Source organism: Olea europaea, chromosome 10 (genome assembly GCF_002742605.1).
Source record: "Olea europaea var. sylvestris chromosome 10, O_europaea_v1, whole genome shotgun sequence".
Lineage (NCBI taxonomy): Eukaryota > Viridiplantae > Streptophyta > Magnoliopsida > Lamiales > Oleaceae > Olea > Olea europaea.
Genome location: NC_036246.1, coordinates 23,101,062 through 23,124,950, shown reverse-complemented (window position 1 = coordinate 23,124,950; position 23,889 = coordinate 23,101,062). Strand labels below are relative to the sequence as shown.

Here is a 23,889-nt window from a genome sequence, read left to right as displayed (position 1 = left end):
GGGTGTAATCCGCCAAAAGATGAAAGGTAGGGACGTTTTCCACAAAAAACATCGAAATGTAGGAACGTTTTCTGCTAATTACCCAAAAAATAAATAAATTTAATCAAGACTTAAAAATCCTTCTCAGAGATTTTTCAAGAAACTTTTTATTTTTAAAGAGCATATTTTGTAATTTCAAATGCGTTTATAAATTTAAGGAATAAAATTTTTATAAATACTTCAACAAGCTCTACATCTACATCAAGTTTTACAAAATGAATTACATAATGTCGCATGTTATTCTATCATTATCATTTTAAAACATAGTTAACTTTTTCATCAAATCTTTTCTCTCCACGTCATTTTATGTAATCTCTCATGTACCCTTTTATGTATAAATAGCATAATTATTAATTTTAACACTTAATTTTACTACTCTCAAAAAATATTTATTATTTTTTCCTATCTTTTAGGCACAACCTTCCCTCCAAATTATTCTATTATTTTACTCTGTTGAAAATTGAAATAGTTTGAATGCATTTAATTATAGTCTACTTCAAAATGTTAATTTAAAGAGTCCATTGGAGCATAATTTTAAAAATTCACTCTCTAAAATAAAGAGTATTTCATATTTAAAAAGTCTATTGGAGATACTAGTAAGACATAAAACAAAATTTGCTAATATTCACCATTAAAAACTAAATACCACATAAAAACTTATGATTTAACATATCGAGTTGAAAATCAAGCTCAGTTCATTCCCGAGATCGTTTAAAGACTGGGTCGAGCTCTCATGAGTTGATTAATGGCTCGATATATTATCAACTTTACGAGTATTTTTTTGGTGGAATTGACTGATTTCATCCAATTTTAAAGACATCGTTCTTGACAAGCATGCATTTTTTTGTACACGTTTTATAATTGTTATTTTTACCCAATTTTATTATTTTGACATGTTAACGTCCTCTCTTCTTGTTAGGTGAGCACGAAAATTGCTTGAAAGTAAACTATTGATGACCATCATCGTTATATAGAGGCAACACTTATTACATTAAAATGAAGGTTTAATGAAATGTAGGGATACAAGACCAATTTTATTTGACCTAATTTTTAATGTCACATAAATCGCGATGCACAGCTGTATTATTAAGAGCTTATTTGATTTTTATTTTTTGAGAAGTAATTTTTGTGAAAGTTGATTTTTTTTTTAATAAGAATGAGTGATTAAAAATAGAGAAAATTTATGAATTTACGTGAAAAATTATTCTATCTGGAGAATGTATTATTAAAAATAAATTTAAAAAATAATGTGTTCTAATTCTACAAACAAAATGGATATTTCTTTCATTTTTCTTTGCCATATACGCCTTTACAAACACACAATTTAGGCAAAAGTATATGATTTCGTAGAATGCAAAACAGGTGAGGTGAGGTGAGGTGGTGGGTCCCGAGGAAAGAAGACAAAAAAATTGTGTTAGCAATGTTTTTAGACAGAGCAAGAAAGAAAACAGCGCTGTAGTGAAATTTCCCGTTTTCCTGCGCAATCTATATATGCAGATGTTTATATAGAGAGACAGTGTGGATCCTCTTTTGTTCTAATCGATGTTGTATATGTGTACAAATTCAGAAATGGTTGAATCTGACTCCAACATTTTTCATGAAGCTGCTGTTCCGATCTTCTTCTCCGACAGATTCTCAAATTTCTAGACCTAATACTGACCAGATCGTTTTTTTTTTGAAAAATCATTTTTCAGTCTGGTAATTAATTGAAGTGAAAATTGTCGGCATTTTTTTTTTTTTTTTTTAAATTTTGGGGGAAAGTAGCGGCAGCTCCGATGGGTCCACCGCAGCCACTCGAGTGGAAATTCTCTCAGGTGTTTGGTGAGCGGACGGCCGGCGAAGAAGTACAAGAAGGTGAGAAATGGCTGTGTAAATAAATACACGAATGAATAAAATTGTGTGCTTTTTGGATATTGGAATTGAGGTTTAGGTTTTATTATTTTGATATGCTTTTGAATTGTTAAGTGGTAGAAATCAACTCGGTTCTTGTAGAGTTTAATGAAAATTAATTGGATTTAGGATGGCAATTTTAGCGGGTGGTTTGCATGTCAATTTTAATTAATTATTTGAGGGTTAAGTAGTGTAGGAGCGGACTCAAGTTAAATACAGTTTGGTTCTGGTTTTTCTCACTACGTGCATTTATTCTGTTGTTGAATTTTTATCCTATATTGTACTTTTGGATATCTGTAATTGCTGTTTTGGGTATTTAAACAACTTTTTCTCTATTATGACCTGAAAAAACCAAAGCGCCCATAACTTGAATTGCAAGTGTGGATGAATGTCTTATATGAGAATGCACTCCTCGGTGATTATTTGTACTGCCAGTACTTGTCTTGGGCATGGGCTAGAGGCTATTTGATTATTGAATTTCAGTTATGGTAATGATGGTCATGCAATAGATATCTGAAAAGTCCTCTTGTTATTTTTGGTTGAAGGTCTATGACAATTCCTTTTGTGATTTTGGGTTAAAGCCTATACTGCAATGTAGGACATGTTGTAAAATCATTTTCTGCTTCCAAAAGATTACAATGTTGTCCAGGTTGAGACCACCTAGGAATTTCCAAATGTAGTCAGAATTGTGCAAAGGCTGAACTTTGGGAAGATTCCAAATGATGTTTGTCCTTTCGGCATGCTGTGGCAGTGTTTGAACTTTGTTTTATGTTGTTTTTATATTATTTGTGAAAAACACAAAAAAAGTGACGATTAAGCTTATATCTGCTTCCAAGTTAGCGAAGGTAAGCTCCTTTTTCGAATTACTGTATTTTTTACTGGTGGTTTAGTAATGTACCGTACATCGACCATGTCACCAAATTAGGTTTCATTTATAGACTTATTTGTGCAATGTACTCATTATTATCTTACCGACTAAGGAGAGTGGGCGAGCGTATGGACCATTGGAATCACGATGTATTGAGTAGTGGCTTGTCTATAACCATGGATCCAGGTAAATTGCAATATGTACATTTTTGAGTTTATCTGGATGGTATTTCACATGAGATTTGGATTTTCAACATGTCAATTTTGTAACATCAATTACCCCTCTCATGCAAAAAGAGGCTTGTACGATGCGCATTCAGAAGGGTACCTATGGTGAGAGCAGAGAAGACATTAATTTAGAAGTCGTTTGTGAAGTGTATTAGGTTAACGTATATAGACAGACTTCCTTATTTGGATGATTCAAACTTGATTTGGATTTTCAAAGGATGAGTTTCTGAGCTTCAAAATTATAAATTCCTCATTCCAATGTGTATCTATATCTCTTTGTAATTTACTTCTGCTTGTGCATCTGTACCTTGCCATATACTGGCAACATGGCTGTAAGTAATAATCCACTGATTACCCAAGTCCAAAATATTTTAACCTTACAAAACTACAATTTTTACCCAGTTGTTTGTCAACATGCTTTACTTCTTCCCTGTTCTTCTTTGTGAATTACCTGTACATGAAAAATAAAGAAGTCTATATTGACTGAACTACAGACTGTTGGACACTAAACTAGATTCTTGTGATTGTCTATGAATGGCATTGATTGATCCTACTTTTAGGAACATTTAGTAGTTTGATGAAGCCACTAACCCTTGTAGCCACACGAATCAAATGCATGCATTTGGTGTGTTGTTGACTCTGTCATTGTATCTGTAGTCCGTTTTGTATTAGTTAAGAGCATGTTATTGTTCTCGACTTTTGGGAGGCTTATTTGACTTGCCAAGTAACCGTTGTTGCACGAATAGTTTTTCATTCAGTGAAAAGTGTGGACTTAAATCAGAATTTATCCATATTCTGTAATTTGTCTTCTTATTTTAATTCCTGGAGAATATTGATATAGAGCACCTTCTTTTTACTCCTGTTGCATATCTATGGATTGATTTGTTTCTCTGTTATTTTAGTACTGGTTCTCTTAGATAGATGAGTTTCCAAATTTTAAGTCTTGAATTTTAGAACATGGACCTAAGATATTCTAATATGCCATTTTTGTTTAAACTTTTCAGTTGATATAATCTCTGCAATTGAGTTTGATAAAAGTGGTGACCACCTTGCTACCGGTGACCGTGGTGGAAGGGTGGTATTATTCGAAAGAACTGATGCGAAAGAGGTGATGCTCAAAATATGAGGCGCTAATTTATTTAAAATATAGTTAAATATATTCTTACCTTTTCCTTTTGCAACTTATTTTGCAGCATGGTGGAAATAGAAAAGATTTGGAGAGGATGGACTATCCAGGTACTCGACATCCAGAGTTCCATTACAAAACTGAATTTCAGAGCCATGAACCTGAGGTATTTATTTCGACTTTTGTTCATTGCCTCTATGTATGTGCCCATGAGATTTGATGATTGGTCTTTGTAAAAACGCTGCCCTAGATATTAACAGTGAAGCTGTGAATGGTCAGCTTGATGTCTCTACTCTTTTACTGCCCCCCTAACCCACTCTCTTCAGAATGGAAACCAAAAATAACAAAATGAATAATTAATTTTAAAAAATAATAATGATAATAAATAAATAAATCTTCATAGTTGTTCACTTATGCATTCACTTATTCCTTTCAGTTTGATTATCTCAAGAGTCTGGAAATTGAGGAGAAAATCAATAAGATCCGGTGGTGCCAGACAGCTAATGGCGCCGTTTTTCTTTTGTCGACGAATGACAAAACCATTAAGTTTTGGAAGGTGAGGTAAACAATTTCATTTTTATTTAATCAATGGTCGTGGCTGTAAAGAGAAAGATGTATAACTTTAGTGTTCTAAGTTCATTGTTAGAGCTGTAAAATGGAACTTCCAGCCTCGTGTTCATGGTATCTGGGTCTTGTACTCACTATGCAGAGGATTTGACGCCTTGATTCCTCAATGCACAGGATCTTGCTCTCTGGATTTTTCTTTTTTCTTTTCTTCCCACATCTTAATATGCACTAGTGCATGGCTTTGTTGCTCTCTTTTCTTCTACGAGTCCAGCAACCCGATCTTGTGTTTATAGTTTATGGTTTACATTTCTCTTTGTAAGGCAAATTGGTCTTATGCAAGTTGTAGATCTACTTGGCATGAAGCTTTTGTGTTCATTGAAATCTTAATCAGGAAAAAACTTGATTGGAGGTGTTTGTTAGTTCAAATATGTGTGAGCTGTTATTACTTACATGGAGATTTTCTCAAATATGATTTTATATCACTTGATTTCTTCCCATGATCCAGTTTTTGAGTTCTTGAGAATTGGTTTTTATGCCTTTGTCCATCCCATGATTTTGGTGCTTTGTATTTAACTAAACAGGTCCAAGAGAAGAAAGTAAAGAAAATTTGTGAAGCTAATGTGGATCCTTTGAAAGGTGCTATAAACGGAAGCATTGCCAGTTCAAGCATTTCTTCAAGCCCTAATCAACATATTGCTAATGGGGGCTATCTAGACCAATCTCTCAACTGTTTGAAAAATGATACATCCTTTCTACCTGCAGGCATTCCCTCACTAAGATTACCAGTGGTAGTAGTCCTTGAACTAAGCTATATTTACTCTTGCATTATCAAGGTTTCTGTAGGATCCATCAATTTTTGGGTGTCCTCTACATCAATGGAATTAATGTGCTCTCTCTCTCTCTCTCTCTGAGTTTGATGTATTCTGTGAAAGAAATTGATCATTGCTGAATAATTAAATTATTTTAGGTACTCATTCTCAAACGCACTGAAACATTCGCTATGAATTCTCTACAAATATATTTCTGTGAGTTACATGTATATTTGAAAATTTTTTATTTGTTATGACTTTCTCTCAAGGGTTTAGAGCCTTGGAGCCTGGTTGATTACAAACCTTAGTCTAAATTTTGCATTCACAAGTCTGCAAGTTCACATGGACAATCAGTAGGCAGTCCTATAATACACAAGTTTTAGCTGTCCTTGTTTAATGAATTATCTGTTTTGTTATTTACTCAATTTTCTTTCTAACACTTTGGTTATACTATCTGTAGGCTGCAAGCAATGAGATCAAACTTGTTGCAAGATGTAGAAGAACATATACCCATGCGCACGACTACCATATCAATTCTATTTCAAATAACAGGCATGGATATCCATATTTTATGTCAATAGTTAATGACTACCAATTTTTTATGTATTTTGAGTTTTTATTTGAAACATTTCTCTAATTGTGAGTTTTAACTGCCTCATTACCCCCTGATGTTAACACTGTTGATTTATTCAATTCCTTCTGACTTTAAGGCCTCAAGCTAGAGGAGGGAAAGCAAGGATATTTTTTCAATTTCGTGAAAATTTATATGAACTTAAAGCTTATTTATCGGATCAGTGATTACTATTTTTATTTTCTTTTCCGGATGAAATCACTTCTTTTGAGCTTGTTTTGTCTGCTTCACATTTAAACACTCAAATAACTGTCCCAAGTAGAAGGTTGGCAGGTTACGAATATTCCATGTTGTTTCTCTTTTAGTTCGACTGCTTTTTTATTTATATAAACGAAACGTAGATATTCTTTTTATATGCAGCTTTGAGGAACAGGAGGCACCTGGTTCAAGGTCATTTTTTACTGAAATAATAGCTTCAGTTTCTGATATTAAGTTTGCAAGGGATGGAAGATATATACTGAGTCGTGATTACATGACCCTCAAGGTTCTATCTTTTGTTGTTATTTCCTCCCTTTGAGCTTTATATTCTTTTACTGCTGCATTTGTAACGATTTATACTTTGTTTTTTGAATACATTTTGCTCAGTTGCAGTGAGATGTTGAAAATAAGTGTATGATTCCGGACGACTAATACAAAAATCAGAAAATTTGTCAAGAAAAATGATACTGAGTGATGGAAACTAGTTGCTTCTTGTTGGCGAAGCACTAAGTTCCATTTAGAAGTTGCAAACATAGGAAGAGCTTGAAGTATGGCATTTGAGATGGAAAAGAACCTAGCGCACCACCTATTTAAAGTTCTTTACTCTTTGGCCTCAGAATGCCTTCTATTTTCAAAACCGTGGCTAAAGATGAATACTTGTGCACAATCCTGTGGAGCTAGTATATATTATAATTTGGATTTCAATTTTATATATGGTGTCGATTCTGGTCTGTTACTGATCCATCTTATTTGGTGTCAGTTGTGGGATATCAATATGGATTCTGGTCCTGTGTCAACCTTCCAGGTTCATGAGTATTTAAGACCAAAGGTGAATTACCTTATTCAGGGAAAGTTCTGACAAAGCATTTTCTGCTAATGTTTTTTGAGCTGATTAGATTGTAATTTGATAATGTGCAGCTGTGTGATTTGTATGAAAGTGACTCCATTTTTGATAAATTTGAATGTTGCCTGAGTGGTGATGGTCTTCGAGTAGCGACTGGTTCTTACAGGTATCTTAACGTCTCCTGAGTTTTATCACCATTACTGATGTTTCTCTATTTTTTCAAACTAAATAAATGCAAAAACGATTTCAGCAATCTCTTCCGCGTATTTGGATGTGCAGCGAGCAGTACTGAAGCAACAACTCTGGAAGCTAGCAAAAACCCAATGAGGTACTGCAACCCAATTAGTTGACATGTTGGTCTAATGTTGATTTATTGCATTATTGGTTGTTATTGGTAAAAAGGGAATACTTTGATTTTCCTTTCAGAAGACAAGTTCAGACCCCTTCAAGAACAACTTCCAGATCCCTGAGCAGTAGTATTTCTCGTGTGGTCAAGCGAGGTATTATTTTTGTCCCCTTCTGTCTTTTTCCTTTTTGGTACACACTCTGGCACAATTCCTTTCGTGCATATTTGGCAGAGAGGATTGTATAGGACTGCTTAGTTTGAAGAACTTAAAAAATCATTTTTCATAATACCATCGAGTCCCTTCCAGTTCAGTTCAGTGTAGTTCAATATGGTATATCAAACATGCACTTTCAGGTTTTTAGTTTTTCTCGTTTCTAAGAGTGTTGAGATCTCTCTTGCAGGTTCTGAAAGCCCAGTAGTTGATGCCAATGGGAACTCATTTGATTTCACTTCCAAGCTGCTCCATTTGGCATGGCACCCAACTGAGAACTCAATTGCCTGTGCTGCTGCAAATAGCTTGTACATGTATTATGCATAAGCGATTACTGGAGCTAGATAAAAAAATTTGGGTTGCTACTCAAGAATGCCTCTATCCTTAGCAAACCAAGGCTCTACTATCTTAATCCAAGTGCCTCAATAGAAACGGCGCTCATGATATGCACTAGAGGGCTACATGTCCTTTTAGCCTATAAATGGCTCGCTTCCTTCTTTCCATCCCTTTCTCCCTTGCTATTTCTGCTCACCCAATATTTCTTTTATTTTTTACGACTCCCCTCAGGAGGAAAGATGTGGTTCTGTTCTTAACCAATTAGGTCGAAGTTGGGAAAGAATGTGATTGTAGTTCTCTTACAAACAAAAACTATAGGATGTCCTATATTATCCTAGTTTTAAGGTAAATGTAGTTTTACTTATAAATCTTCCCGTAAGGGAGCTACTGCTAAACTTGCAGGGCATTAAGTTTTATTCAGTTTTTCTTTGGTAGGGCGAAACTTTTCTCATTGTAAATGCCTGCTTTTATTATAGATTTCGGTAAAGGAATTTAAGTTCGGACCACAACTTAGATTTTGGCTGCTATTCACCGTATTTCGGTATTCATGTCTGAGTGAGCAGATCTGTGTCGTGTATTTTGGGCAATCTAATGTCTTTTGAGGATCAGATCTAGGTCATAATTCAAAACCTTAGAACCCCCATCGGGGAGTGAAATAGAATATGAAATTGTAAGCTCCCAAGTAGTGGGAGGAGCCAGGTCTCTGACCGCGTGCCTGTTGAAGAATGAGCCGGCGACTCATGAACCCAATTCATATATTGCATTTGCGGGTAAAAGAGTAATTGAGCAAACATTGAATAAAACAGTACTTGAAGGTTCACAAGCACCTGAATATTTATTCCCCTGCTACATTACAATACTTTGCTCCTTATACAGGAGCAACTTTGACTGAATATTTTATGTACCGTAAACAACACACTTTAATCATTTATGATGATCTCTAGTCGTTAATGGCCATATTTACAATCTGCTCAATGAATTGCAAAACCGACGGGTTGAGGGTGGAAGTTGGGATGAAACTGTCAAAATTGAGAATTGCACCATAAATAATAGAAGTTTAGAATTCAATTGCCATTTTTACTTGTAATTAATAGTAAGTACTAAAATTATTTTTGACAGTACTAATACTATCTTAATTAATAATTTTTATAAATTTATATCAGTTTTATAAATTTTCTGGATTGTCTCTGGAGAGGGCAAATTTTTTTGTATTTAATATATAAATTTTCAATTTTGAATTACGTACCTCAGCAGAGCCTATTTTGGTTTTCCTCTATTGCTTCTCGTGTTGTAATCCTTCACTTTTGCACGTTTAAACAATATTTTCGTTACTATCTTCTAGATGAAAAAACTCACAAAATCTATAAAAATTGTAGGACAAATTATGTAGAAAAATAATGACTACACTTTATTTCGTCCATTTTGCAACTTTCAAGCCTTGCTTTGTTCGCCACATACACACCAGTGACACCGCCACTACAAATAACATAATAAACTTTCAAATTCAAGAAATGATAACATATTCATGAATGATGATAAAAATTTCAAATACAGAATAAAATTACAAATCGAAACATAAAAAGATTTGAACCAAAATAATAATAATAATAATTACTTTGGCGTAACAAAATTTTTATCTGATATATTTGAATATAAATATGTCAAAACAAATTTAGAAAGTAAAGTATGTACAAATGTAAATATTAGAATGCAAAAATTGAGAGGTGCATAGAATTAATACAAAAAAGATATTCAAGAAGCTTATGGACATTAGTGGCTGGATTAATCACAATTATCCCACAATTTCTTTTGATTATACATTTGTTTTAAGAAAAAAATTAAAAAAAAATCTTGATCAGTTAAAAGAACATCCTTTGATGATTCAGTTTAATTCTAGACCCTCTTTTGTAAATAATGGTATTATAATTCTAGCCTATCGTCATATTTTAATATTTGAAGGAGCCAAAAGATTCAGGCCCTCTTTAAAGACTAATACTAAAATAAAAATTAGACAAATTAATTATGAAAGACGAATCTCAGAAACTGGAGCAATGATGGAAGTCCAAAATAATGAGTTCAGAGTAGTAGCACATTGGAATAATGGAGTTATTTTCTACTAAGAGCACTTCGCTATAAGAATCAAAACAAAAAAAATTCCAATACCAAATGTTGAGCAAAAGAATTTATATCTGATTGCGTTTCAGGAAAGTAATTGAGAATTTACAGAAACGCAATTAGATACAGAAGAAGAATACATATTCGATGATAAAGACAATGAAATGGATCCAGAGCTAAAAGAAGCTTACATTGAAATAATGGACAGATAGGTGCAATAATTGAGAACGAAGAAAAGACAAAGTAAAGTTAGAAAGATGAAAAGACGTAAAGAAAAAGAATAGTACTCAATTATCAAGCAAAGTTAACAAAAGGAGGAAACTAGAAGATAATGTCATCATAATGAAGAAAAAAGTTATCAATAATTTCATATAATCGTTTTAAAACCGTCAACCTGTAAAGTTGTACAATATTTATTACTTTCTCTTTAATTATAATCGCACACTTGTAAAGTGATACAGTATCAAAATAATAGACGTGATGTACCAACGTCTATAAATACTTATATTACTCACAAACAAAAACACACCGAGAAAAAACACAAAGCACACTATTACACTTGTACTAAAAAATCTTTCCACAATCTTTGTAAATTCAAAGATTTCGGAATTAAAATAAGTCATTTTCACACTCTCTTATTTATAATTTTCGTCTATTTTATTTATTTTTTGGGCAAGGTCTAAAGAGGAAACACCAAATAAGCAATTAATTCACAAATAATATTTTATTTCTTTTCAAAAACATATTTTTAATACTCTTAGCCTCTTTACTCTAGATTCCATGGGTCTAAGATAAAATAATCCTCTAAGTTAAATCGGCTAATTTATATCCCAATTGTGGGAGTTTGATCAAGCCTTTTTAATATGATGAAAAAAAATTTGGTTACTATTTTAAGTCTTTTTTTTTTAAAAAAAAATGTCAAGAGAAAAACTAAGAGAGAGTTAAAAAAAAAAAAAGATTAATTTGTTTAACGGTAAAGTACTCTAAAACCATTATAATCATATTGTTTTTAAGATCCAATATTTTTATGCCATTAGATAATTATACTTTATTTACTTTGCTTTGTTATTCAATAGAAAGTTTTAAATAATTTATTGATATTTGTTTGAAAATCGAGAAATTGGTAAATTAATTATTATAGAAAGCCACATATTATCGGCACTAGATAGAAATAGGGGTGACTCCCCTTTACAGATCAAGAAGCAAATCATTGAGTTTTCTATCTTTTAGTGTCGGAGTTTCTTGATAAAAAAAATCCTAAAGATTGTAAGAAAATGAAAAAAGACATAATAATTATAAGAGAAAATAAAGATAAAAATAGTAAGATTCCCTTTCTAAGAGAACAAAATATCTTTTAAGATTTTCTTATCTTAGTAGATTTTTTGGAATTGCTTAGAAAATTTTCTATTTTGGCCATGTAATATGAAGACTTTGTAATTGGTATGAAGATTTGTCATTTTCTCTTAATTAGTAGATAAACTTTTTCAAATAACTTAAAGATTTTTTCAAAAGATTTGTCATTCTCCTTTAATTAATGATAGACTTTTTCTTACTCACTTAAAGACTTTTTCAAAATTGCTCAAAGAATTATTCATCACTTTCTACGTAGAGAACCTTACTATAAATAAATAAAATAAGAATTTTTGCCCAAAAAATTTCAAACAAAATTTAATTGGCACATAGACCTTTTCTTACTACAAAGACTTTTTCTTTTATTACAACAAAATCTTACCACCCTAATTGGTATCAGAACTATTTGCTAGTCTAAAATATAATTAGTTTATTAAAAGAGTAGATTACTTAAATTTAGAAATTTTAAAAGAAAAGATTGTTAAGATATAACTTCTTTGATTTGTAATTTTGATAAAAATTTTATGCATCTTTTACACTCTGAGAATAAACAGCTAAATAGTATTGTAAATTTAGGAGAAAATTTAGAAAGAAACACTTTAAATAAAAAGTACAAAATTTATTAGAAAATATAAGTCAAAATATAAAAACTCTATAAAGTAATCTAAAATATATTAAAAATCAAAATATAGAAATACTAAAAATAAAAATTAACAATATAGGAGAAATAGATACTAGTCCTAACTTTAAAAAATTAGAAAGTAAAGTTAAAACATTAGAAAAAGAAAAGTCAATAAATACTAGATAAGATTTAGATAATATAATAAATAAATTAGAAAAATTAGATTTAGGTAAGACTAAATAACTTAGTAAATTTAAGAAAATTAAGTGGATCTATACGTAATGGATAAAAGAAAACAAATTGTAGCCAATAGTAATAAATTAGTTAGTAATCCTTTACTAAAAACATTAAGTTAAAAAATAGAATCTGAAACCAGACTAGAATCTTTAATAGATATAAAAGAATATAAAGAAATGTTTAGACAAAATAAACTAAAATTAGTAAAAACTTTAGACATATATAAAAAAGGAAATTTATTTAGAAAATCTTTAATAGATCAGCATTATGGAGAAAGAAATGTTTCTTTATACATGAAGATCAATTTATATCCCTAGATTTAATATAAAAAGAATCTTATAAAGAAATTATTAATACAAATCTTCAACAGGCACATTTAGGATTCATAATAGTAGGAGTAAAAAGGATTCATAGAGAAAATTTAGGAGCTAAAGTATTAGTATGTTTATATGATAGTAGATTTACAAATACAGAACAAAGATTATTAGGAAACATAGAATTAGAAAAAGTCTACATGCCAATTACATTCTATTTGAATTTTTTTTGGCAAAAAGTTTTATTTTATTTATTTATAGTAAAGTTATCTACATAAAAAGTGATGGAGAATTCTTTGTGCAATTTTGAAAAGGTCTTTAAGTGAGTAAGAAAAGTCTATCTATTAATTAAAGGATAATGAAAAATCTTTTGAAAAAATCTTTAAGCGATTTGAAAAAGTTTGTTTGCTTATTAAGAGAAAATGACAAATCTTACAAATTACAAAGTCTTCAAATTACATGACCAAAATAGAAAAATTTTTAAGTAGTTCCAAAAATTCTACTAAGAGAAGAAAATCTCAAAAGAAATTTTTTTTCTCTTAAAAGGGGAATCTTACTATTTTTATCTTTATTTTATCTTATAATTTTTTATGTCTTTTTACTTTTTCTTACAATCTTTAAGATCTTCTATCAAGAAATTTCGACACTGAAAGATAGAAAGCTCAATTATTTGCTTTTTGATATGTAAAAAGGAGCCACCTCTATTTTATATCTAGTGCGGATAATATGTGACTTTCTATAATAATTAATCTACCAATTTATCGATTATCTAAATGGATATCAATAAATTTTTTAAAACTTTCTATTGAACAACAAAACAAAATAGATGAAGTATAATTATCTAATGGCATAAAAATATTGGATCTTAAAAACTATATGATTGTAATAACCTCAGAGTACTTTACCGTTTAGTAAATTAATCCTTTTTTTAACTCTCTCTCTTATCTTTTTTCTTGAAATTAAAAAAAAAATGTTTTAAAACTGTAACAAAAAAGATTTTTATCATGTTTAAAAATGGTTGAACAAATTTCCACAATGGGATATGAATTAGTCAACTTAACTCAGAAAATTACTTTATTTTTTGGTCATGAAATCCATAATAAAGAGGCTAAGAGCATTAAAAATATGTTTTTGAAAAAGAAATAAAATATTATTTGTGAATTAATTGCTTATTTGGGGTTTTCTCTTTGGGCCTTGCCCGAAAAAAAAATAAAGTAGATGAAAATAAGAGAAAGTGTGAAAATGACTTACTTTAATTTCAAAGTTTTTGAATTTAAAAGGATGTCTTTGAATTTACAAAGATTGTGAAAAGATTTTTGAATATAAGTGTGATAGTGTGCTTTGTGTTTTTTCTCATTGTGTTTTTCTTTGTGAATAATATGAGTATTTATAGTAAGAGAAAGTTTTTATAGTAAGAAGAAGTCTACGTGTCAATTAAATTATGTTTGAAAATTTTTGGCAAAAAATCTCATACTATTTATTTATAGTAAAGTTCTCTGTGTAGAAAGTGATGGAGAAATTCTTTGTACAATTTTGAAAAGGTCTTTAAGTGAGTAAGAAAAAATCTATCTATTAATTAAAGGAGAATGACAAATCTTTTGAAAAAATCTTTAAGTGATTTCAAAAAGTTTGTCTTCTAATCAAGAGAAAATGACAAATCTTCTTATCAATTACAAAGTCTTCAAATTATGTGGTTAAAATAGAAAATTTTCTAAACAGTTTCGAAAAAATCTACTAAGATAAGAAATCTTAGAAGAAATTTTTTCTCTTAGAAAGGGAATCTTACTATTTTTATCTTTATTTTATCTTACAATTTTTATGTCTTTTTGCCTTTTCTTACAATTTTTAGGATTTTCTATCAAGAAACTCCGACATTGAGAGATAAAAAGATTAGTGATTTGCTTCTTGATCTCTATAGAGAAGTCACCTCTATTTCTATATAGTGCGGATAATATGTGGCTTTCTGTAACAATTAATATACAAATTTCTCGATTTTCTAAACAAATATTAATAATTTTTTTTAAACTTTCTACTAATCAAGAAAGTAAAGTAAATGAAGTATAAAAATATTGGATCTTAAAAGTAATATGATTGTAATGGCCTCAGAATACTTGACCGTTTAACAAATTAATCCTTTTTTAAATCTTTCTTAGCATTTTTCTTGACCATTTTTTTTAAAAAAAAAATGCTTAAAACTGTAATAAAAAATATTTTCATCATATTTAAAAGGTTTGAACAAACTCCCACAATTTAGCCAACTTAATTCAGAGGATTACTTTATCTTTTGACAGTGAAATCCAGTATAAAGAGACTAAGAGCGTTAGAAATATGTTTTTGAAAAAGAAATAAAATATTATTTGTGAATTAACTACTTACTTGGGGTTTCCTCTTTAGGCCTTTTCCGAAAAATAAATAAATTAGACGAAAACTATAAACAAGAGAAAGTGTGAAAATGATTTCCTTTAATTCCGAAATCTTTGAATTTACAAGGACGTCTTTGAATTTACAAAGATTGTGGAAATATTTTTTTAGTGCAAGTTTGATAGTGTGCTTTGTGTTTTTTTTTTTTTTTTGGATGTGTGTTTTCTTTGTGAGTATTTATAGATGCTGGTACATTACGTCTATTTTTTTGATACTGTATCACTTTACAAGTGTGCGATCTATAATTAAAGAAAATGTAATAAATACTGTACAAATTCACAGGTGTGCGATTTTAAAACAACTATATGAAATTATTACGACTTTTTTCTTCATTCTGACAACCTTGTCTTTGGGCTTCCTTCTTTTGTTGACTTTACTTGATAATTGAGTACTGTTCTTTTTCTTTACGTCTTTTCTTCATTCTCAATTATTGCACCTCTTTGTTCATCATTTCAATGTAAGCTTCTTTTAGCTCTGGATCCATTTCATTATCTTTGTCATCGAATATGTATTATTCTTCTTCTTCTGTATCTAATCGGGTTTCTGTAAATTCTCCATTAGTTTCCTGAAACGCCCTCAAATATAAATTCTTTTGTTCAATATTTGGTATTGGAATTTTTTTTGTTCGAATTCTTATAGAGAGGTGCTCTTGGCAGAAAATAGCTCTGTTACTCTACTATGCCACTAGTCTGAAATCATTATTTTACACTTTTATCATTACTGTGGTTCTGAGATTCGTCTTTCATAATCAATCTATCTAATTTTTATTTTAGTATTAGTCTTTTAAGAGTGCCTAAATTTTTTGGTTCCTTCATATATTAAAATAGGATGATATGCTCAAATTACAATACCATTATTTATAAGAGGGGATTTGGAAATAAACTGAATCATCAAGGGATGATCTTTTAATCAATCAAGAATCGGTTTAAGTTTTGGTGAAAAAAATCAAAAAGATTTGTTTAGCGCGCGCGCGCACACACACACACACACACACACACACACACCAAACTATAAAGTTGGGTAAAAAGGTCTTATTCTTCAAAAATTGTATAATCAAAGGAAATTGTGGGATAATTGTATTTAAGAAAGGCTGAAATTTTAGCTGATTCGTATTTGGGACCATATTTAAGGAAATATCTATTTTCATTTTGATAGTAACTTAAATTTTGATCAAAATCTATAATTTCTTTTACAACAGAATTCTTTATATAACTTCGAACAATATTGACGCAATCAACAAGTTTTTGTTCTAACTCATATGAAGTCTTTTATTGCCCTACAGCTGTAGAATTTGTTAGGTCAATAATTCTTTCATTTTATCAGAATAATTTATACTTGTAGAAGCAATATCTATAGAAATAGGTATTTCAAGAGTATCTTTAGAACTAAATCTTTTTAAACTTTATTGTAACTGAAGAATTTCATTTTAATATTTACTAATACTCCGTTGGGATAAAGAAATTTTATCTTAAAGGATCTGTAGTCTTTCTTCTAATGAATGCTTTCTAAGATTCAAATTTCTAACAAATTTGGTCATAGTTTCACAAATATCGCAAAGTTGTATAGATATTGATGATGCTTGAGAAGTAGTGGTTTGCATAATCTGTCTAACTCTTTTAGATATAAAAAAGTTAAATCCTATTATTTCTCTACAGAAATTTAAAACTTCTTTGAGTTTATAAAATCCTTTGAAAAGGGGTCAGGAAATCTTTCTACTCGTTGTAGTACTTTTGGCCAATAATTATATATATCGGGTATTCTACCTTTAATTACTGCAAAGAAACTACAATTTTCTGCTTTCTACTTGATTATGAATCTGTTTAAAATGGTTAGCTAAGGGATTAATGCTCTCTAATTTTTGTTTAAAGTCACATGTCATTCAGAAATTATCCAGTAGACAACGTTTCCTTTTTGTTAGTCTTTCTAAATTATTTCATGTGAATCGAAGATTAAATTCTTGAGGGGCCACTCTTAGAGTGACGTTTCCAAAGTTTATCATCCTTTGATCTATCTACATCATGAAGATAATGTATTAGAAAATTAATAACCTGCCTACTTAAATTATCTGCTAAAATATTATTTTTTTCACCTGCATGTTATATATTAATTTTATAACTATTTAATATCTCATAATTTTATCCATCTTTTATGTCTTATTTTATCAAAATTTGTCTTTTTGATAAATTTTACTATAGTTTCACAGTCTGTTCTTATTGTAAACTTAATCTTTAAGAAAAATTTAAAACTTTCTATGCTATGTATGATGGCATTATGATATAATTTAAACTAGTTAAATATTTTCCTCTTATCTTATATTTTTCGCATCATATCTACAAATTTTTTCTTCCTTTTTATTACTATATTTATTTGGCTTGGAATATAAAATCCCTCTCCATCCTAATTCCCATCCATCTGTTTCTATTATCTTATATTCACCTTCTAGTGGTAGTAAATTTTTAACTTCTTCTTTTATTCTTTTAACTAGTTTGATATATGATTGGTTAAATTATTTTTGTTCTTTATTAGATAATTTACTATATAATGGTCTTACTTTCTTTTCTAAATCTTTGATAAAATGTCTAGCATAATTTGATAGTACTAGAAAAGCCTGTAAATTTATTAGTTTCTTCAATTTTATCTGAAAATTGTAAAATTGTCTCTACTGTATGTGGTTGTAATTGAATCTTTAATTCTCCTAAAATTATTTCTAAAATTCAATTTTTTGTTCATTTATTTCCATTTTCCTTCTACTAATAATTAAATCATTTTCTATGAACTTGTTTAAAGTTAACTCTAGATGTTTCATATATATATTTTTATAGTATTTACTATGTACTAAAATATTATCTATATATACACAAACAAATGGAAGATGATTAAATATACTATCCACCTTTCTTCGAAAAATAGATGGTACATTTTTTAATCCAAGAGGCATGACTAAACATTCAAAATGCCCTAATGAAGTAGTAAAGGCTGTCCAATGAATTGAATCTTTTGCCTTTTTTATTTGCCAAATTTCATATTTACAAAAATAATTGCTATTTTGTATTTTATTTATTTGCATATGTTTATCTAGTATCTTATATCCATCTTCTACAGTATAGTTTCTAACCATTCTGAATTTTCCTCTTTTTATTTCACTATGATTTCTAACCATAAGACTTAAAATATTCTATATCTTGATTTATATGTTTTTTTCTACTGCTCTAATTTTTATTTTTCATTTATGATTTCTAATTCAGCTTTTATTTTATTTTTATTCCAGTGTTTTATAGGGTCATCTCCTATTATTTGAATTTTTTCAGTTGATTTATTTATTTATTTATTTATATATTTTATCTAAAAAGGGGAATTTAAGGCCTCAATTTGAGTTCCTTAAAACAACATCCATCTTTTAATTTCATGTTGAATAAATTGGATTAATAATGTTATAAAATTAATGTAAGATTAAAAAGATTAATGTTGGAAATTATAGACCTCTTTTTCGATTTCATTTTGAATTAGTACTACTAATCAAGTTAAAGATTTTTTTTTTCAATCTTAAAAGGGGAATTAAATTTTTTTTTTTAATCTTAAAAGGGAAATTTAAGACCATCCTTTGAGTTCCTTTAACAATATCCATTTTCCAATTTTATGTTGAATAGATTGAATGAATTTTTATTTTTTTTATTTGAAAAGAGGAATTTAAGGCCATTCTTTGAGTTCCTTAAACACCACCAATTTTTCAATTTCATAAATTGAATTAATACTGTTAATAAAAATTAATGTAATATTAAAAAGATTAATTAGGGAACTATTGACAAATGGAAAAGAAAAGAGATCTTCTAATTTCATGTTGAATAAATTGAATTAATATTATTAATTAATTATTAACAAAATGAAAATTAAATGAGTGTATATTGGGTATATAGCTAAATATATAAATTGAATTAACGCCATTAATAAAAATTAATGTAATATTAAAAAGATTAATTTAGGGAAGTGTTAACAAAGGAAAAGGAAAAAGGGATTGTTTAATTTTATGTTGAATAAATTGGGTTAATGTTATTATTAATTATTAACAAAACCAAATTAAATAAGGGTTAATTTGACATATAACTAAATATGTAAGGAAAAATTGGTATTCAAAAGTTTCAATTAATTATCAACAAAAATAAAAGTAAATAATGATATATTGGACATATAACTAAATATGTAAGAGTAAAATTGGTATTAAAACGTTTCTCCTCGATCCTTCCTTTTAATATATTGTAGATAATTTATGGAACGTAGTTTGTGGAACAAAACGTGTCTTTGCTAAAATATTGTAGGATATATTTGGCATAAATAGTTTTCAATTGTATTTCTCATAGGTACTCAAACTTTCAATTTTTCTTAGTTCATACCCAAACTTCTAAAATATTTCTCATTTATATCTAATTTAATCCGTCGTTAACAGTTCTAGCGATCTAATCCGACATTCCAATTGACGGTGTTAATTCTTTAGCAACAAAATAAATTCCATGATTCCGAGCTTTACAAGTCATGCTCCTACTCAAATTCTTGTAAACCCATAAACCGCTGTTGTCAATCATTTGCCCCATGTCAATATTGTCACTCTACTTTCAAGTTTCAACCCCTTTCAACAAGGGAGGTGAAATCTCACAATTTAATAAACTAAAGAGCTAAAATCAAATTCTTATAAATATTTAATCCGCTGTCATACATTAAGGATGTGCATTTGCTAACAATGGGCATGATTTGTAAAGTTATGGTCAAAATTGATTTATTTTGTTGTTAGAACATAGATGGAAGTTCATGTATGAATTATGGAACATTGAAAAAGTTTGTGTACTTATAGTTATAAGAAATGCCTAGGATGGATGGGTAACATAATTTGAAATTTAGGTATTGATTAGGAAAAATTAAAAGTTTAGGTACCTATAAGAAATACAATAAATTTTCAAATGGCGCCCCTGGATAGAGGGCTTTGTCCTATAGAATTTGGTGTGAAGTGGCGGTAGCGGCAGCAGTAGAACTTTATCATAACTTGATCAAGATAAATGCACAAGTTATGAGCACTCATTGGGTGAAGCATTAGGCGGCTTGCAAGGCGCAATAGGACGTAACATCTTCATTGTTAGTCATGTGCTATTGATAGTCCCCACATGACACATGCCTCACTCATTTTTATTTTCTCATTACTAGGATTGGACAAAAATCAATCCAAACCATTCAAGTCGATCCACAAAACACAACCCAAGCAGTTTGGGTTGGTTTTTGTAATAAATTGAGTTGGGTTCAAATTTGATAGTCAAGTTTTGGGTCCAGTTAGATTGCAAGTTATCGATTAAATGTTTAAATATTTTGGCATATGTACTTTGTTAGTGATGTATGGCTTGACTAGATTCAAGGAGTTCATATTTGTAACAATTGTTCTAGTTAATACTTCATTGTGCTAGAAAAATGCCTGCATATTTTTACAATCATGCTACAAGTACAAAAAATTTTGATAGACAACAATTGATTGGAAGATGGAAATAGCAAAAATAATGTAATTATCTGCTGTAGCATCAACATTGGAAAGAATTCTGCCAAGAATTCCCTATACTCATGGCTTTTTCCACATTTTTATAGCCACACGAAGAATAAATTGGTATGTTGTGGCATATTCTTGAGGTGGCAACACTTTTTTTGAGGCACACCAAGCTAGCCTTGTGTATGTAAAATTATCTTGGTTGGTCTACATGGCTTGTGCTGATTCTAAAGGGCTAAAGCACGTTGGCCCGTGCTTAAAGCATGGAACTTAGGACCTTGATCAGGCTGTAGTTGGCAAGCTCCAGCTTCTTGCTTCAATCATGATGTGACTGACTTGCTTCAATTATTGAGGTATGATTATCAGAATTTAGGATCTCTCAAAAACAAAATAAGTACCCCCATCAAGCATGCTTAATTCGTTGTTACGTGGGGAAGCGGTTGGAAAAAGAGAAAGAAGAACAAACTAGTGGAGAAGAATGAGGATTAACGACATTAACTGACATTTAAATTCAACCGACATCATATGGCTTTAGTTGAAACGGTGTTGTTTTACTTCAATTAAGGCGCTGTTTGATACAACAAATTTTCCATGGGAGTAGGAAATTAAATTCCATTTTCCACTTTTTTGCATCTATGATTGCCCAAAATTTCCATGGAATTGGTTTTTCTTGGCACGCCTCATTTTACACCTTTTTGAGGAAAATGTTTTCCCATGGGTTTCTTGGTTTTAGGTTTCCCATTTATTTTATTTTATTTTATTTTATTTATTTATTTATTTTTATTTTTTGTAACTGAAACAAATTCTTTTTCTAATTGCAACAAATTATATCCCTTTAAATGACAATTTTCATGAAAAACAAAGCAAACGAATACCAAAAGATCCAAAATTTCAATATTTTCTAGGTGGAAAATTATACCAATCAAATATATCTAATTGACAATTCACGGTAAAACAAGTTATAGACAATTCAATTTCCTGAAATTCGTTTTCTTTTCACCCAAATTCAATTCTTGTAATCAAACGGACCATAAGTGTATTAGTTAGAAAATATTTTTCACAGCTTCTTTTCTGATAAACACGACTTCATATATATATATGTGTGTGTGTGTGTGCAGCCTATTTGAAGGATGAATCAATCGGTGAAAATCTGCAATTTTTTATTATGCAATTGATTGATTAATTTCAGTTCCCATCTTCATCTCTTCTCAATTTTATCATTTATCCCCCACCCACCCCCCAATTTTTATTTTTTATTTTATCTTAAATTTGGTTACAATTACAACTGATTTCATATAGAATATTCTATTGTTTGAGTTACAGTTGCAGTGAGGATCAAAGTTGAGTTCCAGCCATGACAAATTGGTATCAGAGTAGGCGTATTAGACTGGGCATTCACAAGCCATGGATACACAAGTCAAAGTTGTAGATAAGCATTTCAAGAAGTTGGAATTGGAGATGGCAGATCTGGGAACATTCTTTAAAGTTGTTGCCAACAGATGGGAGAACAAACTGGAGTCCACAAATCAAAGCCCTTGTTTGAGCCTCATTGTTTGGGAAGAATGAATTTTTGAATAGTGTATTGATGGGAAATGTGTAGTTAAAAAATAAAGAAAAATTTTGGATTTCGTGTAATATTATTTTATTGAAGAATGCGTGATTGAAATAATGTCAAAATATTGTTGAAAAATGTGTTTTTTCAAAAGAATGGAGTTCAATAAGGGTAAAATCTCCAGGTATTTGGTCATATGCAAAAGAAATGCATGATTAACTCGATGAGAAGCACTTCAGAGTTTTAACTCCTCCATATTTTTATTGTACTCGTTATAGAACATCAACTATATGAGTGCAAACTTGGTCAATTCTATGAGAATTTTACTAAGACGAATTTTTTAGTGAACTTGCAGAACCAAGAATGTTCAGGGTCGAAATAATAAGCACAATAGAGAACCAAAATTTTATATGAGATATAATGTGTTTGATCTATTGTCTAGGCTTATAATAACGGCTGACAATTTAAAACCTTGTGTTCACTATTTAGCCAAGTAAGTTCGACAGATTATTAATAGAGCAGGTTTAAAGCGAAAGTTATAGATCATAAGGCATTATATTTAAGTTGTACTCCTTTTCATTTTCCTTAATCTAAGTCGACTTCTTCCATTCATGTAAGCGATTGTTGGAATAATTTTTATTATTTATAGTGTGAATTGAATAAGTTTCCAATTGGTGCCATGACTAGTTGTGACTATTATTTGCAAAGGTGTGAATCAAAGAGGTATGTTGTTTCCTAATTTTATTCCCGCAAGCGGACGGATCGTAACAAATAGTAAAGTGGACATTTTGAGTCGGATTATCATTCCCACGAGGATTATACTTTAATACTCAATTTATTATTTTTAACCTCTATTTGATGAAAATAAACAAAAAAATGATTGAATGTGATTTTTAAATCTAATTACTAAAAATTTGAATGGATGCAACAAAAAGTGATTTGGAATTCAAACAATAAATAAATGTTAGGGCGGAACAATTTCACCTATTGATCACTTTTACTTTTAATATTGAGATTCATAAAACTAAAGTAGTGTTCGGTAGAATTCTTTTATGGTATTCAATTTACCCCTCTCGAGTTCTTATTGAGCCTATTTAAATAATTCAACCTCATATCTCCGTGCGAATCAATTTTATTTAAACGAACTAACAGTTCTAAGAATTCTTATAGGACCCCAGTAATTAATATAGGTATCTCTATACGTTATATTAATTTACCGGATTTTAATATGTGGTTTAAACAAGAATTCGCATTTTTACGTAAATATTGTTCATGAAATTATTGAATAATTGGCCAAAAAAATTCAAAGCATGGAAAACATTATTAAAATCCACACATAAAATATAAAACAACAAAGAGTCTCAAATAAAAGAAAGAAATATTCTAAATGGATTACATTGTTCGCCCTAGAATTAAATTGAGCTACACATATTAGTGAGAGAAAAAAAGAAATTATCAAGAAACTCATCACCGAATTTGTAGTAAAGACGTAGAAGAGAAAGTAGAATTCTTGCACCAAGATCTCCTTCCCCTTCCAATCAATGCTTGAAATCTTCAATTGCTTGGTGTTTTCCTCCTTTGAATTTCTCTTTTGATTCTTCAATTATGTTATCTTGCCTTTCAATGTGTGAAGAATCCATCCAAAAGTGTGAGAAAGATGTATTTGTA

The 23,889-nt window shown here is 29.9% G+C and overlaps 1 protein-coding gene across 1 annotated transcript; it reads left to right on the top strand.

The window, feature by feature from the left end:
- Window positions 1-1,795: 1,795 nt before the first annotated feature.
- On the top strand, window positions 1,796-8,628 carry LOC111400417 (serine/threonine protein phosphatase 2A 55 kDa regulatory subunit B beta isoform-like). The gene is made up of 12 exons (XM_023027836.1): window positions 1,796-1,893; window positions 4,029-4,132; window positions 4,218-4,316; window positions 4,587-4,706; window positions 5,299-5,505; window positions 5,987-6,160; window positions 6,420-6,641; window positions 7,116-7,184; window positions 7,274-7,365; window positions 7,450-7,527; window positions 7,626-7,699; window positions 7,947-8,628. The coding sequence occupies exons 1-12, from the start codon at window positions 1,815-1,817 to the stop codon at window positions 8,081-8,083; spliced, it is 1,455 nt and encodes a 484-aa protein (XP_022883604.1). The 5' UTR covers window positions 1,796-1,814; the 3' UTR covers window positions 8,084-8,628.
- The last annotated feature ends 15,261 nt before the right edge of the window (window positions 8,629-23,889 follow it).

What these genes read in the sequence shown, in the direction of transcription:
- LOC111400417 (XM_023027836.1), top strand. Translation starts at nt 1,815, where the DNA reads ATGGGTCCACCGCAGCCACTCGAGTGGAAATTCTCTCAGGTGTTTGGT. An exon ending in CGGCGAAGAAGTACAAGAAG is followed by an intron (nt 1,894 to 4,028) that starts GTGAGAAATGGC and finishes TAAACTTTTCAG; the next exon opens with TTGATATAATCTCTGCAATT. An exon ending in GTAGCGACTGGTTCTTACAG is followed by an intron (nt 7,366 to 7,449) that starts GTATCTTAACGT and finishes AAACGATTTCAG; the next exon opens with CAATCTCTTCCGCGTATTTG.